The sequence below is a fragment of the Colossoma macropomum genome, unplaced genomic scaffold (genome assembly GCF_904425465.1).
Source record: "Colossoma macropomum unplaced genomic scaffold, Colossoma_macropomum, whole genome shotgun sequence".
Taxonomy (NCBI): domain Eukaryota; kingdom Metazoa; phylum Chordata; class Actinopteri; order Characiformes; family Serrasalmidae; genus Colossoma; species Colossoma macropomum.
The window spans coordinates 37,282,968-37,295,910 of record NW_023494787.1 but is presented as its reverse complement, the minus strand read 5'-3'; the positions used below and the strand labels follow the sequence as shown (position 1 = coordinate 37,295,910).

At 36.3% G+C, this 12,943-nt stretch overlaps 1 protein-coding gene across 2 annotated transcripts in view; it reads right to left on the bottom strand.

The window, feature by feature from the left end:
- LOC118805986 overlaps window positions 1-6,043 on the bottom strand; it is a 37,918-nt gene extending 31,875 nt beyond the window's left edge. Inside the window, exons 1-9 of one of the 2 annotated variants that reach the window (XM_036567215.1) lie at window positions 5,924-6,021; window positions 5,571-5,641; window positions 5,275-5,327; window positions 5,113-5,174; window positions 3,392-3,539; window positions 3,196-3,300; window positions 2,668-2,760; window positions 1,536-1,592; window positions 1,023-1,106 (exon numbers count right to left, since the gene is read on the bottom strand). In XM_036567215.1, the coding sequence (XP_036423108.1) occupies window positions 1,023-1,106; window positions 1,536-1,592; window positions 2,668-2,760; window positions 3,196-3,300; window positions 3,392-3,539; window positions 5,113-5,174; window positions 5,275-5,279 (554 nt within the window). In that variant the 5' untranslated portion in view covers window positions 5,280-5,327; window positions 5,571-5,641; window positions 5,924-6,021. Of the gene's footprint in view, window positions 1-1,022; window positions 1,107-1,535; window positions 1,593-2,667; window positions 2,761-3,195; window positions 3,301-3,391; window positions 3,540-5,112; window positions 5,175-5,274; window positions 5,328-5,570; window positions 5,642-5,923 lie in introns of both variants that reach the window. The other variant, XM_036567214.1, reaches the window with a different exon arrangement.
- Window positions 6,044-12,943: the final 6,900 nt, after the last annotated feature.

The following is a 12,943-nucleotide window of genomic DNA, read 5'->3' as shown; positions in this document are numbered from 1 at the left end:
GATATGATGACTGATTGGTATTAAAGGACCCAAAATGTACCAAGAAAACATTCCCCACACCATTACACCACCTCCACCAGCCTGGACTGTTGACACAAGGCAGGTTGGGTCCACAGAGTCATGCTGTTGGTGCCAAATTCTGACCCTACCATATGTGTGACTCAGCAGAAATCAAGATTCATCAGACCAGACTACATTCTTCCAGTCTTCAACTGTCCAGTTCTACTGAGCTCGTGCCCACTGAGGCCTCAGTTTTCTATTTTTGGTTGACAGAACTGGAACCCGACATGGTCTTCTGCTGCTGTAGCCCATGCGCTTTAAGGTTTGACGTGTTGTGCATTCTAAGATGTGTTTATGCTCATCACAATAGTACAGAGTGGTTATCTGAGTTACAACAGACTTTTGATAACCTCGAACCAGTCTGGCCAGTCTCTGTTGACCTCTCCCATCAATAAGGGGTTTCCACCCAGAACTGCCACTCACAGAATGTTTTTTTTTTCTTTTTTGCACCATTCTGAGTGAACTCTAGAGAACGTTGTGCATGAAAATCCCAGGAGATCAGCAGTTATTGAAATACTCAAACCAGCCCTCAAACACATGCCACAGTCAAAATCACTGAGATCACATTTTTTTCCCATTCTGATGGTTGATATGAACATGATTTTTCTGCATGATTTTATGCACTACACTGCTGGCTGATTAGATAATTGCATGAATGAGTAGATGGAGGGGTGTTCGTAATAAAGTGCTTGTTGCATGTATACATCATTAAGTGCTATGACAGTTGTCATAAAGTACCCATCATAGCATCTATCATAAAACATATGCTAAAAGTGTCATAATTAGCTAAATTAGCATGTGATATAATCTGTCATAATATCAAATATTGTGGCATCTGTCAAGACAGTTACTGGTAGAGATAAGTAAGGCTACTTTGTGGAACATACATAATTGCCTTATGTTGTCTTGTCATGCTTGCATAGCAAAGAAAAAGGGGGGACAACATGGAGGAGCATTTTTACCTGGTGGATAGAAGGTAACAGAGGAACTCCAAGGGATCATTTTTGGCTGATGGAGCTTCAGGAAAGTAGCGTGACTCCACAGCTCTGTGAAAATCAAAATGGTTTAAATAAATGATGTTACACAAGAGATATTCAATTTTGGATGTCTCTTTAATATCATTATTTGACCATTTATTGTGGATTATAAGTGGTCACTTTACATCATATGTCACATCAGAACAACTGCAGTACTAATGGAGAAGCTGTATGACTGAATACAGTCCAATCTGCTTTTAGAAGTCTCTTAGCAGAACCTATTCTTAGCAGTTATTATTTCGTTATTTAGTTATGAAGTTATTTAGCGACACTGACTAATATGAATATGAGAGTAGGAGTGTGATGGCCACAACAATTCAATGTGAAAAGTGTACCAATAAAATCTAGATAAGAACATCTAAACAGCATGAAATTGGGTCAGTCAATAAGCTGGCTGACTGTAAATGACACCTACTGTAAAAGAAACTAAATACTTACCCCCAAATCTCCCTCAGTCGATCTCTTTGAATGATCCCCTCTAACATGTTCACAGCTCTGTTGAAGAAAAGTAAGAGATGACTGTAATTATAAACCTGTTTCCATGTGGGCTTCTACTTTTAATATAAAAAAATTCAACCCGCTGTTATCACCAGCAACAAAAGCATGGTGTAATTTAATATTACTGATTTCTCACTCATTGCTTATTGAAACAAGAAGAGAAAATCTGTCAAAAATGTGGATATATTATATATTGTATTATTATTGGAGTGAAGGTAAAATTATTGTTCTTGACTTCCAGAAATAAAACATTGTTTACACTGTCATCTCTTGACATTAAAACAAATAAACATCTGAATAAACATCTTTTCTGAATGTAATTCCATGGGAGGTTAAGGTACATACAACACAAAAACAGCAAACTACAGTTACAAAACAGTACATAACAGGAATTGTGAGTTAATTGTTTCAGAATTAGCCTGTAAATAATGTTCTAAAATGAATATCAGATGATTTTGCACTTCAACCGACAGGTACATAAGTGGGAAGTTATATTATAATAAGTGGCAACTTATTGCTGTTGTTGGAAGAAAACCTTGTATCTCCAAAATGACAACTTTATGAGAAAAGAAAAAAAAAACTACTTCACTTTTAATGTAAGTCAATGGAACCAGACATTTTTCCAAGTCATTTTGGGACATTTTTTTTGGAACCAGACATTTTTCCAAGTCATTTTCAGACTTTTTTTGGTCCATTCTTCATGAAATTTACACACAATGCAAAGGGCAACAGGCCTTTTCAGATTAGGTCAAAAACAGAAAAATAGAGATACAAGGTTTTCTTCCGACAGCAGCAATATATTTTACCTTGTATGTAGCATATTTCAGTTAACACCCTTTGCAGTTACCAATGTTTTCTATTGCTAACAAGTGACTGAAACACTGCCATCACAGTCAGTGACCTATCTAGGACTTCCAGAAGGCTTCTTTTCTCATTAAATTGGTCCCTCCCATTGCAAATCTAGATGTGTGGTTTATACCATGGTGGTTGATACCACTGGTGGTTAATGGTGATTAATCTGATTAATCTTTGAGGTGAATGGAGTAACTGGAGATAGAGGAAGAGATCTTACGGTATATATTGTTGAACACCCTTCTCTGTTGCTAGTGAACGGATCATCCTTTGTACATCGTCCTTATAGAACAGAACCAGTCCTCGGAAAGTGCTGTGAATTATACATTAAGAAACAACTGTTATCTGTAAAGCTCACCGTACATTTACATTTAAGATAAATATGTTTTAGACCTAGAAAGTGCACCTATATGACAGTGTTGCTGATAAAATGTCCAGTGTTTGGAGCTACAAGGTAGGTGTACCGAAAAAACTTGCAAAACACCTCTTTTGTTCGTCAGAATGCTTTCTATTTGGAATCTATTTATGTCTGCTTAGCACTTTTAGCTATGTGAATAAAGTGATGAAGTGATATAGTGTTTATTTTCTTTGTTTTAGTTGCAATCCCAATTATCAATTCATTTTTTAGTTAGGAATGCCCAAATAACCCATTTTAACAATGTCACCTGCTTCTCATGAAGAGTTATAAAATACTGGGGGCCATTTTTATACCATCCCTCTTCATTTGAATTCAGCAGGTTGGACTCACCGTGCTGCTACAACTAAATCATCCTGCTCCCCTTTACCTCTTTCCTCCACACTGATTCTGTTTGCTGACTCTCTGAAAGAATTCCAGTGATCCTGGATTGCAATTCTGGTGAAGAAATTAACGAGAGGTTTATTAATCAATATTCTGCTTTAATTAATGCAGTTCAACAAATTTTCTTCAATTATTTTGTCTGTACCTGTTTGATCTCAGCTGGTTTTCTCTCACCATTCTCTCAGTTACATCTCTGACTTTGTCCAAACAGTTTAAAAACACTTGGGCCCCGAATTCCAACATTTTGTCAATGTTTTCATAATCTTTCTCTGATATTGTAAAACTCTCCACTCCTTTTTATGGATACATAAGAAATTAAAATTAATACACATACATCACAAATAAAATCTTTTTCCTGTTGTTGTAAAGTTGTTGTGGTCCATTAGCTCAACCTAACACTGAGAATAAGAGAGGTCTAACCTCTAACTGAAGTCAAAAATATATTCAAAAAACAATCAAATGAACAAACAAACAAACAAACAAACAAACAAAAAAAACTCATTTTCTTTGGATTTGGACATATGTTTTGGATCAGGTCCCATGTCCCAATCATGTCCACATCTTTTTTGCCAGAGGCAGCCAGATTTTTTTGCATATTTCATGTGGGCCATGATGCCATGTATGGCAACAAAATTTCCAGGGCCTGTGGAGGAAAAACAACCTTAACACATCACAGATCTTCCACCATACTTAACAGTCTTGTTTTTACACCAAACCCACTCAGATTTTTTTTGCCAAAAAGACCTATTTTTGTCTTACATGACCATAAAACCCAATTGCAGTCAAAGTAGCATCCAGTAGCATCTAGAAGACTCCAGTTGCTTATATTTGTGTTCAGATGAAAAATTATTTTCCTTTGGCAAGTTTTGTTGACTTTTAGGGCAATAATTAAAAAGTTCAAAACAACTGTCGTGGAGCCTAGAAGAAGATGGAAATATATTTGGCCTCCAGGCATAGTGAGGCGGATGGTAAAAGAGGTAAAAAGGATCACGGTTGGAGATTTGTTGAAGATGGTAACATTTTGGGGTCATCAAGTCTCTAAAACTACAATTAGACACTACAATCTTCCCCATGTTGAAGAGAAGAAATTTGGTCACTATGTCAGTGCTTAAGTGTTCCTGAACACTCAGGTAGGCTTAAGAAAGTAAAATACAAATGGCAACATGCTTAATTTTTCTTAAATCAAAGTTTTTAGAGGTTCCACATTGTGACACATGTGGAAGACTTACACTAAATTGACCTCAATTGAAAGACTGAGCTAATTAACCACAGACTTTTTTATGACCTTTTTTTTACCCATCTTTACCCAGGGTGCCAATAATATGGAGCTGAAAGTAACAGATTAGTACAACACAGGAGTAAAAGAATGAATGAAAGATCTAAAGATAAGATAAGGTTCATGATAACCAATGATCTAAAACAGAAAGAGAAATCCATAATTATAATGCTTTTGATATACATAAACCACTGTATTCATCCGTTCAGTAAAGAAACAACCAGATAAAATGTTCAATCATTAAAGTGTTTACTGCTATTCTGTTTCACAGCAAAATAATGCTGTCAGAACAAAATCTCATATCTCCAAAACAGCAACTTTACAGGAAAAAGAAAAAAACCTTCATGATGAAATTGTAAAAAAATGCAAAATTTATCTGGAAAAAAAAAATGTACAAAAATGCATATGCAAGGTTTATGCACAACAGCAGTGATTGACACTAACTAATACTTTCCTTTGTCGCCCTGCCTGTTGAGAAGTCTTCTCCAGAGGTTTAGTGTGAACTTAGTCCCTGTGACATTAAACCTTAAATATAATGTATCAGAAAATAATTCTAGCACATGCAACATTGTAATATCATAGCAACTCACCATAAGAGAGAAGTAGGACAAGGCTCAGAACAGTCAAAAGTTTACCCATCCTGAAATAAGTGCTTGTAAAACATAATAAACATAAAGCAAAATAGCTGAAGGACATTACTTTTTGTGAATATGTTAAATAGCCAAAGTAAGAGCACACTTCAGCTTACTTACAACATGTAAGGGATCACAGGGGAGACACAGCGGCAGTCAGTGTAAAGTGACTCCTAAAAGAAAGAAATAAAGAAAAAAGTAAACAGCTTTCTGGTTAATAATTCTGATAATGTATGAGCAAGGTCAGATAAAAGACTTGCAAAAGATGCCATGGAAACAAATTAATCATAATAAATAATCGAAAGATCAGAGTAAAATGAGAATTACAATGATAGTACAATATTATTCTCATATTGCCACTAAAACATTGGTTAGACTACATGACTAACAGATCATAAAAAGACTGGGTATCTCACACGATATGACAGGTTTCTGCAGATTTTTATGGGCGACTGAAATATTGGGGATCACCTCCAGCAGGCTACAGCTCAAAACACAACAGAACAGGTTTGATTTTGGCTTTCTTTCACTCAAACACTTTTATTGTCTACACTTGTAACAGCAGAGCTGTAGATGAAATTGAATCTTCACTGTGGTGTTTGGATCTTTAGGCCACTACACAAGCAAACTGGGCCAGAGATGGCTAACCTTAGCCATAAATCATAAACTGTACCTTTTTAGTCAGCTTTCTGTACATTTGAACAGTAAATGCAAGCTGAGAGTAAGATATGAAACACATTATCTAAATAGATCACAAAAATAAACTTACCAAATTAAGAGATTATTGTTAGAGTAAGATGGACACAGATACAAGAGGGCTAATTCTACCTACAATCCTGCTACATTCACTTGAACAAATCTCTCAATACTGAATCAACCTTTAGTCAGACCAATGTCAACCTTCAACAAGATAAACAAACATGTTACGTCAGTGCCAGAAACAAATTCAATACATAAAATAATGACCAAAGGCCTAACATTGTTTAGTCTGTGCGATCATAAACTCAGAACAGCACTTTTGTGCTACTTACAGAGAGAATAATTAGCAGTTTTTATTTTGCTGCATGAGAGATGCTTTGAACATGTGACTGCAGACAGGAATCAGATCCAGATTCAAATATAGACTCAAGACAGTAGCTGCAAATGCAAAGACTTTCTACAACATTAAAAGAACGTTTTTCAATGCAACAGAGCAGCACACAGCAGGTCAGACTTTTTTCAGATTAGATAATTACTGAAAAAAATGTGCTTTCTGTAACAGAATGAAGATGCAAATACAGAGTTTAATGATAGTGCTTTTTTAACAAGGTGAAAGTGGAAAGGCCCAATCTCATTTCTTATTTTTTTACCCCTACCCGTTGTTTTTGAGTGTCACTTTGAGTTACAAGGGGTAGTGGTTGAAATCTTCCCCTACGAAATGGAACAACCCTCAAAAAAAAAATAAAAATAAAAATAAATAAATAAAAAAAGAGAACATTACTTCATTAACAGGCTACTAGCGGTGCTCTGTAGACGACCCTGCCAGTCTGCAGTGATAGCAAAGGAGGGTAAAGTTCAGCAACCATCGCTGCTGGAAACCACATTAAACTAAGATTATATAATGGTTATTGTAATTTTTCAACAGAAAAAATACTCACATTTGTGGGTTTCTGTGGTCACTCACACGGCCATTTTGTCAGTTTTTCTTTTTTCTCATAAGACTCCATTTGGAGTGTGCCTCTGGAAAAACTCTGTTTGGAGGGTCATGTAGCCCTAACACTTCGCCCTACCCCTCTATCTCAACAAAAAAAAGATGTGAACGTGCAAAACCGTGGGATAAGGGCTAAGTATGGTCTTCCACATATGGTAATTTAACATTTTTTCAGTTTTAGGCATGAAATAAAAACACCACCTCCCACCACATGATCAGGTTAGCATCTTCCTGAATTGGGGGTTTATACTGAAGAGTTCTGTCAGGGGGTTTCCTTTGCTTGATGGGGCCCTCACAGGCCATTGTTAACAAGTGATTGGTTGAGAGCCGCGTCAAGAAGAGCTGTGTCAAAACTCTGAGAAAGTCACAGCTGCCTTAGTTGTTGCTGCTATTTTCTCAAATGTTCCGTTCAGGCTATCAGTCGACTGACTTTACATTGTTAAGCAAGGCATAAAAAAGAGGGTCTAATGAGTTAACTAGCAAATCAGAGAATCACATTTATTGCTAGAATAAAATTATACAACAGACTTGAGCCGCAATCACTCTAGATATTTGCAGTGTGTAGCAATTTGAGAAATGGCCATAAGCAAGTCTATAGCAGTGTAATGAAAATAGTTGACGCTGTCAAAAGCTGACTGTGATTCTTGCAGCATCAACTTTTCACATGTAAAACTTTTCACAAGTAAAGAGTAAAAGTTTATGAAAAAAGTTGGCACTGTACAAAGATTTGTTGTGCCTCAGTGTTTAGCATAGCAGCCATTTAATTCATTGTTTGGCAAGCGCATTAGCTCAAATGGCCAATGAGAAGTCTGTATGGTATTTTACTCTGCTGATGTTATAAATTATGAGTGCCTTAATGTGCCACAGACATGTCTCAGAAGTCTGAATGAGTGTGGCTATGCTATCTAAAGTTAGAAAAGTGTTTCCACATTATTTACTGAACAGAATGTGATTTACCTTGTGTAGATGACGAATGCCCCTCATCTAACTAACCTTAAACTGACTGTGTTTCAACCCACAGTGGCTAAAAGATTTCCCTTTGCTTTTAATTGACTGAGGCAGTTTGACACTGACTTTGTTGTACAGCCCTGTTGGAAACTTGCCAACCCTAAACACTGATGATACAGAGGTGAACATGCGTCTTGAGTATCAGGAGTATATCTTAATAAGGCCAGGCCACATAAAAATGCAAGTGTAAACGCACCCAAGACACATTCAAAACAGATACAAATCTGATCACTCAAACCACTTCAGGACGTGGTCTGAGACACATTGAGCCACATGTTATAGCAGTGTAAATGCATCCGTCTCTCCAAGTACGACCAAAATCCCTCCTCATGCAGTATGTTACTGGGCACGTGATGCGTAATTATCTTCCTTCTGTGAGGAACACAGTCATGGAGAACGCACATGGTTGAGGACTGGATGAAAAAAAATGCTGGATAGCAATGTGGACAGACACCACTGTGCAAAAACAAACTGCAGATGAAGAGGCTAAACGGATAAACAATTGGTAATTGGTTGCTGCGTAATAAGCAGATTTGCATATTCCATCCAACACAGCAATCAGAAATCAGTCTAATTAACCAAAGACACATTTGACTAAAATCTTTCAGGATACAATCCACATACTAGTCACATGAAGTAACTAGGTGTAAACGATGTCTTAGGCCTTGTTTAGACTGCTAACTCAAATAGGATTTTTGGCATATCCAGATTCTATCCAGATTGAATTTTGATAGTCTGGACAGTTAAAAAAAAACAAAAAACAAAAAAAAACAAATCAGATTCAAACCACATTTGGAGGTGGTTTGAAATTTTATTCTAATCAAATTTTTACAGATGTCTGGACGCTCTAGCCACTCATATTGGATTTCAAAGTGTCTTTTGCGTCACTCGCAATGCGACAAATAAAGACAATATCAATTCCAGAGTGACAGAAGTGCTGGGATTCAAGAAGAGATTGATGCTTATGGCAGAGAAGTTTGGAGGGTGAGATGATGCACCTCCATCTCTCCTGCATCTACGTTTGAAATCCGCATTACCAGCTTGACTACATACGTGGGTTGCTGTGGTTGCTTGCGTCATTACCGCAGCAATGCAGATAGGTTGGTGATGTCTGGACACGCAAACCTGGTCTGATCATTTGCAAATATCAGTGCAGACAGTCGTTTCAGAAAATCTGATTTGAGAAACAAATTTGACTGCAGTCTGAACAGAGCCAAAGTGATCAAGTCATGATTTCAGTAAACAAAGCTTTGTGGTTTAGCACTTGGGGGTTGACATAGTTTGTTCACCTAGTGATTTCCAACATATTGTCATATTGTAGGTTCATATTAACATACTTGTTCAAACAAGCCCTGGCTGATAGTCAGTCAATGATATCACTAACATGTTAACCTCTGAAAGTCCCCAGCTGTGCAAATAATTTGCGATACACAATTCACTTACATGCACACATTTTGTTATTTGTACTGCAGTCACAAAAATGTACACAAAATATAAGATGACTATGATTCAAATATAATAGTTGAGTTAATTGGTTCAAAATGAAATTGACTGGTTCAGTTATTTCAAAGCTTTAGAAACCTGTTTGTCCCATCAGTATTGTGCACTGATCTGTGGCAAAAAAAAATAGATAACTGGCATTGTTGGCAACAATGGGTTGACTTGTCCAGTCAGCTACAGTTAGCCAGGGAGCTAACACAGCAGTTAGCAAACGGGCCAACTCACCTACCATGAACAGTAAAAACACAAAGTGAACATAAAGATATCAGAAAATTATATATTCTCCACAGCATAGCACTGCACACAGATCTGTAGCAAAAAAGTATATGTAACTAGCGTGGGTGGTTGGGGTGTGAGCTGGCTAACACTTCCTCAAACAGTAAAACCACAAAATAAAGATAACAATACAGTCTCCCGACTGACTGTATTATTCAGTCGATACTTCATGTGAGCAAGAAATGTTTAAAGGCTTGTGCTTAAACACAGCTTAAATTAGTGTTAACCCAAATCTGGAAGTTTGGTGCTGTTATATGAAGGGCTGCCCCTTCAGAGTCAGCACTGCCAAAGCAGAAGCTCAAATGGTCGAAGACATGAAAGACATTAATTAGACATGAAATTTTGCATGCAAAATTTATTAACCCCTGGAGTCTCCAACGCAAACCACTCATCGTGGCAAATTCCACTGAAAAGAATGTAATTTTGCTTGCTAATTTTGCTTACATCCCAACTGATAAACATATATTTTTATGGGGTGACCTCAACATGCCAGTTTAAAACTCCAGATTCTGGGGTTGGAAGACAAGCGTTTATTGTGTCATCCACCAGCCAGAAACTGATTTAAAACTGAATGCAGCCTCCAGAAATAAACTAAAAAAAAAACTCAACACTGGTTTGGAAACCAAAGGAACACCAGAGGTCATGTTTCTGTTTATTTATAAATTTTTTGTAACTCTTTAAGTAGAGCTCAGAGCAAGAGGACCAGCGTAGTACTGTATCCTGCCACTGATTGGTTGGCTGCTCCCTGTGTCCCTCTGGTGGCAACATTAGACTGTGTTGGCCTTTTAATGTATTGGTTAGTGCAGCACAGTGGGTATTTTTGCTGCCCCTCTATTCACAGCAGACTAGGGTTCAATTCTCCACCCAGACAAGCACAGCACACCAGTAAGAGTCCTTGGGCAAGACTCCCAAAGATTCATTTCCCTAACTCTGTAACATGATTATACTGTCACTCTGCAGGGTATTTCACAAAGCAGGATTTTTGACTTAGCCAGATAAGCCTAAAGTTAAGAAATGTTTCCCAGGGCTCAAACCAAGGCAAGACATGCAGAGGCACACCTGGTTATGTCACCTGGTTAATGATCTAAGAAAGAAGGAACACTTGTCTGGCACATGTTCCAATATTTTTGTTCACTTGAAAAATGAGTGGCTGCCATGGTCTAAGTTGTTTAACACATCTAGATATTAATATAATAATCCAATTGGCTTCATTTTAGGCACAGGGAAAATATATTACAATAAGGTACAGCTCACCTTATACAAATTCACAAATTGCTAACCAACCAAAGACTGGTTCACAGTTCACCTGCCATGTGATCAAGAAATGAAGGGAGAACTTTTGAGTCTTTCTCATGAATGTGAACCTCATCACACTGCACAAAAGGGAAGCTGTGATCTATGACAACACAAATTAGTATTTCATGAATAACACCTGTAACCATGATTGCTTTTACAAGTTTTATTCAGTAAATGTCAAAACTGTGAGGATTCACCAAAACTACTAACTGTTGTCCAAAAGAACACTGTCCTCTTTCAGCATGTTACACAGATATGAAGTTCCAGCTCTCAGTCAGAGGAAAATATATGTAATCAAGCAACACCAGAGAAGCTTTATACAAGTTCCTGAAAGAAACAAACACGTGTAATGAACAACACATCATCACCACCATTACGTTCAAAATAAAGTGTTTAAAATCAAATAAGTAGAATAAGAATAATAGTGTTTAGCCATTATTTACTGTCTTTTATTGTGAGATAGTTTAAAATATCAAACAGAAAATAAATGTTATCATTATTTTTAGAAATTGACCTGCCCATGCTCTGCCCACAAACGTTACACAACACTGGCAAAATCTCACTAAATCTAGTTTGAAATTGTAGCATATGTGAATCAATATGCCAGTTATTCATATTTACATTGCTTTTGTTTTGAGTTGCTACATAACATTGAGTTTTCAGTTTAAAATGCTATGCTAACAGCTGGACGATGCTATAGCTAATGAAACGCAGGCAACATGGAAAGGACATTGATAACACAATCCAACTTAAGGTGAAGTAAATAGATCATGTAGTAACAGTAGTTACATGTAGCCCAGCTTTAACATACGAACAACATATGTACAATGAGTTGCTAGTTAAGTATTAAAGTATTACAATTTCTTTATTTAAAGTAGTCTAATTTTGCATACATTAACATTACAACTAATTTTCATTTGTTATTTTTTGTAATTGAGTTTAACTGATCAAAAAAATTGTGATGGTTTTAAATGTCACGTTGGCTATACATTTCTTTTCAAGGAAATGGTCTAAATAAATAAATAAAACATGTCCTACCATAAAGAGTCGCGCATCCCATGTTCACCTGCCCGATTTAAAAACCCAAAAAAGTCTTCCACAAAGACTCTATTGGTTGGGATCATAAAAAGAATAAAACAAGAGTGATGAAGTCAGGATATTTTAACATCTCTCACCTTCTAACACAATCACCTTCTATATGGACCACACAAATTCTGCACAGCTCCTTCACATTAACAGCTTTCTAAATGTTTTTTAATTATGTCTTCAATCGTAAGCGTGCAATGTATTCACTTTATATATTTAATTCCTACTAAATTCCTGCTAATTTTAAAGAATTAAATTAATTCCTAATTATAATATTAAAATGAAAACAAAAATCTTGTCACTTTCAATGAGTAGGTCAGCCAAAGCAACAAAGCAGGAAAGCAATTTGTCTTGAGGCCAATTTAAATTCTGATATGCCTAATCCATGTCACATCTATGCATAAAAGTGAATTTATTTTAGGTTATTTAAATAAATTAGCATAGTAAGTGGTAAAGATCCATATCTGATATATATATATTAATCACCAGGTGTTTTTTTGTTTGTTTTTTTTTAGCATTACCAGTTTTTTAACTTCACCAGTTTTTTGTTGCCCCTGTCCCAGCTTTTTGAAACATGTTGTTGGCATCAACAACAAAATGGGCATATATTTCTCAAAAAAAAAAAATATAAAAAGTTTTAATATTTGATATGTTGTCTTTGTACTATTTTCGATTAAATACAGGGTTTAAATGATTTGCTCATCATTACATTCTGTTCATATTTACATTTTGCACAGCATACCAACTTTTTTAGAAACAGGGTTGTACTAATTTATTGATATAAGAGAGCATTAAGTGGTAAACAATCAGATATATAAAAATGAAGTTTGGTCTTTAAAACAAGTCACAAGAATCATGTAAGTGGTAGTGACTGCTGTGGCTTCAGATTTGTGTAAAACTGACCCACATGAGGAGTGACCATGTTAACTAGCC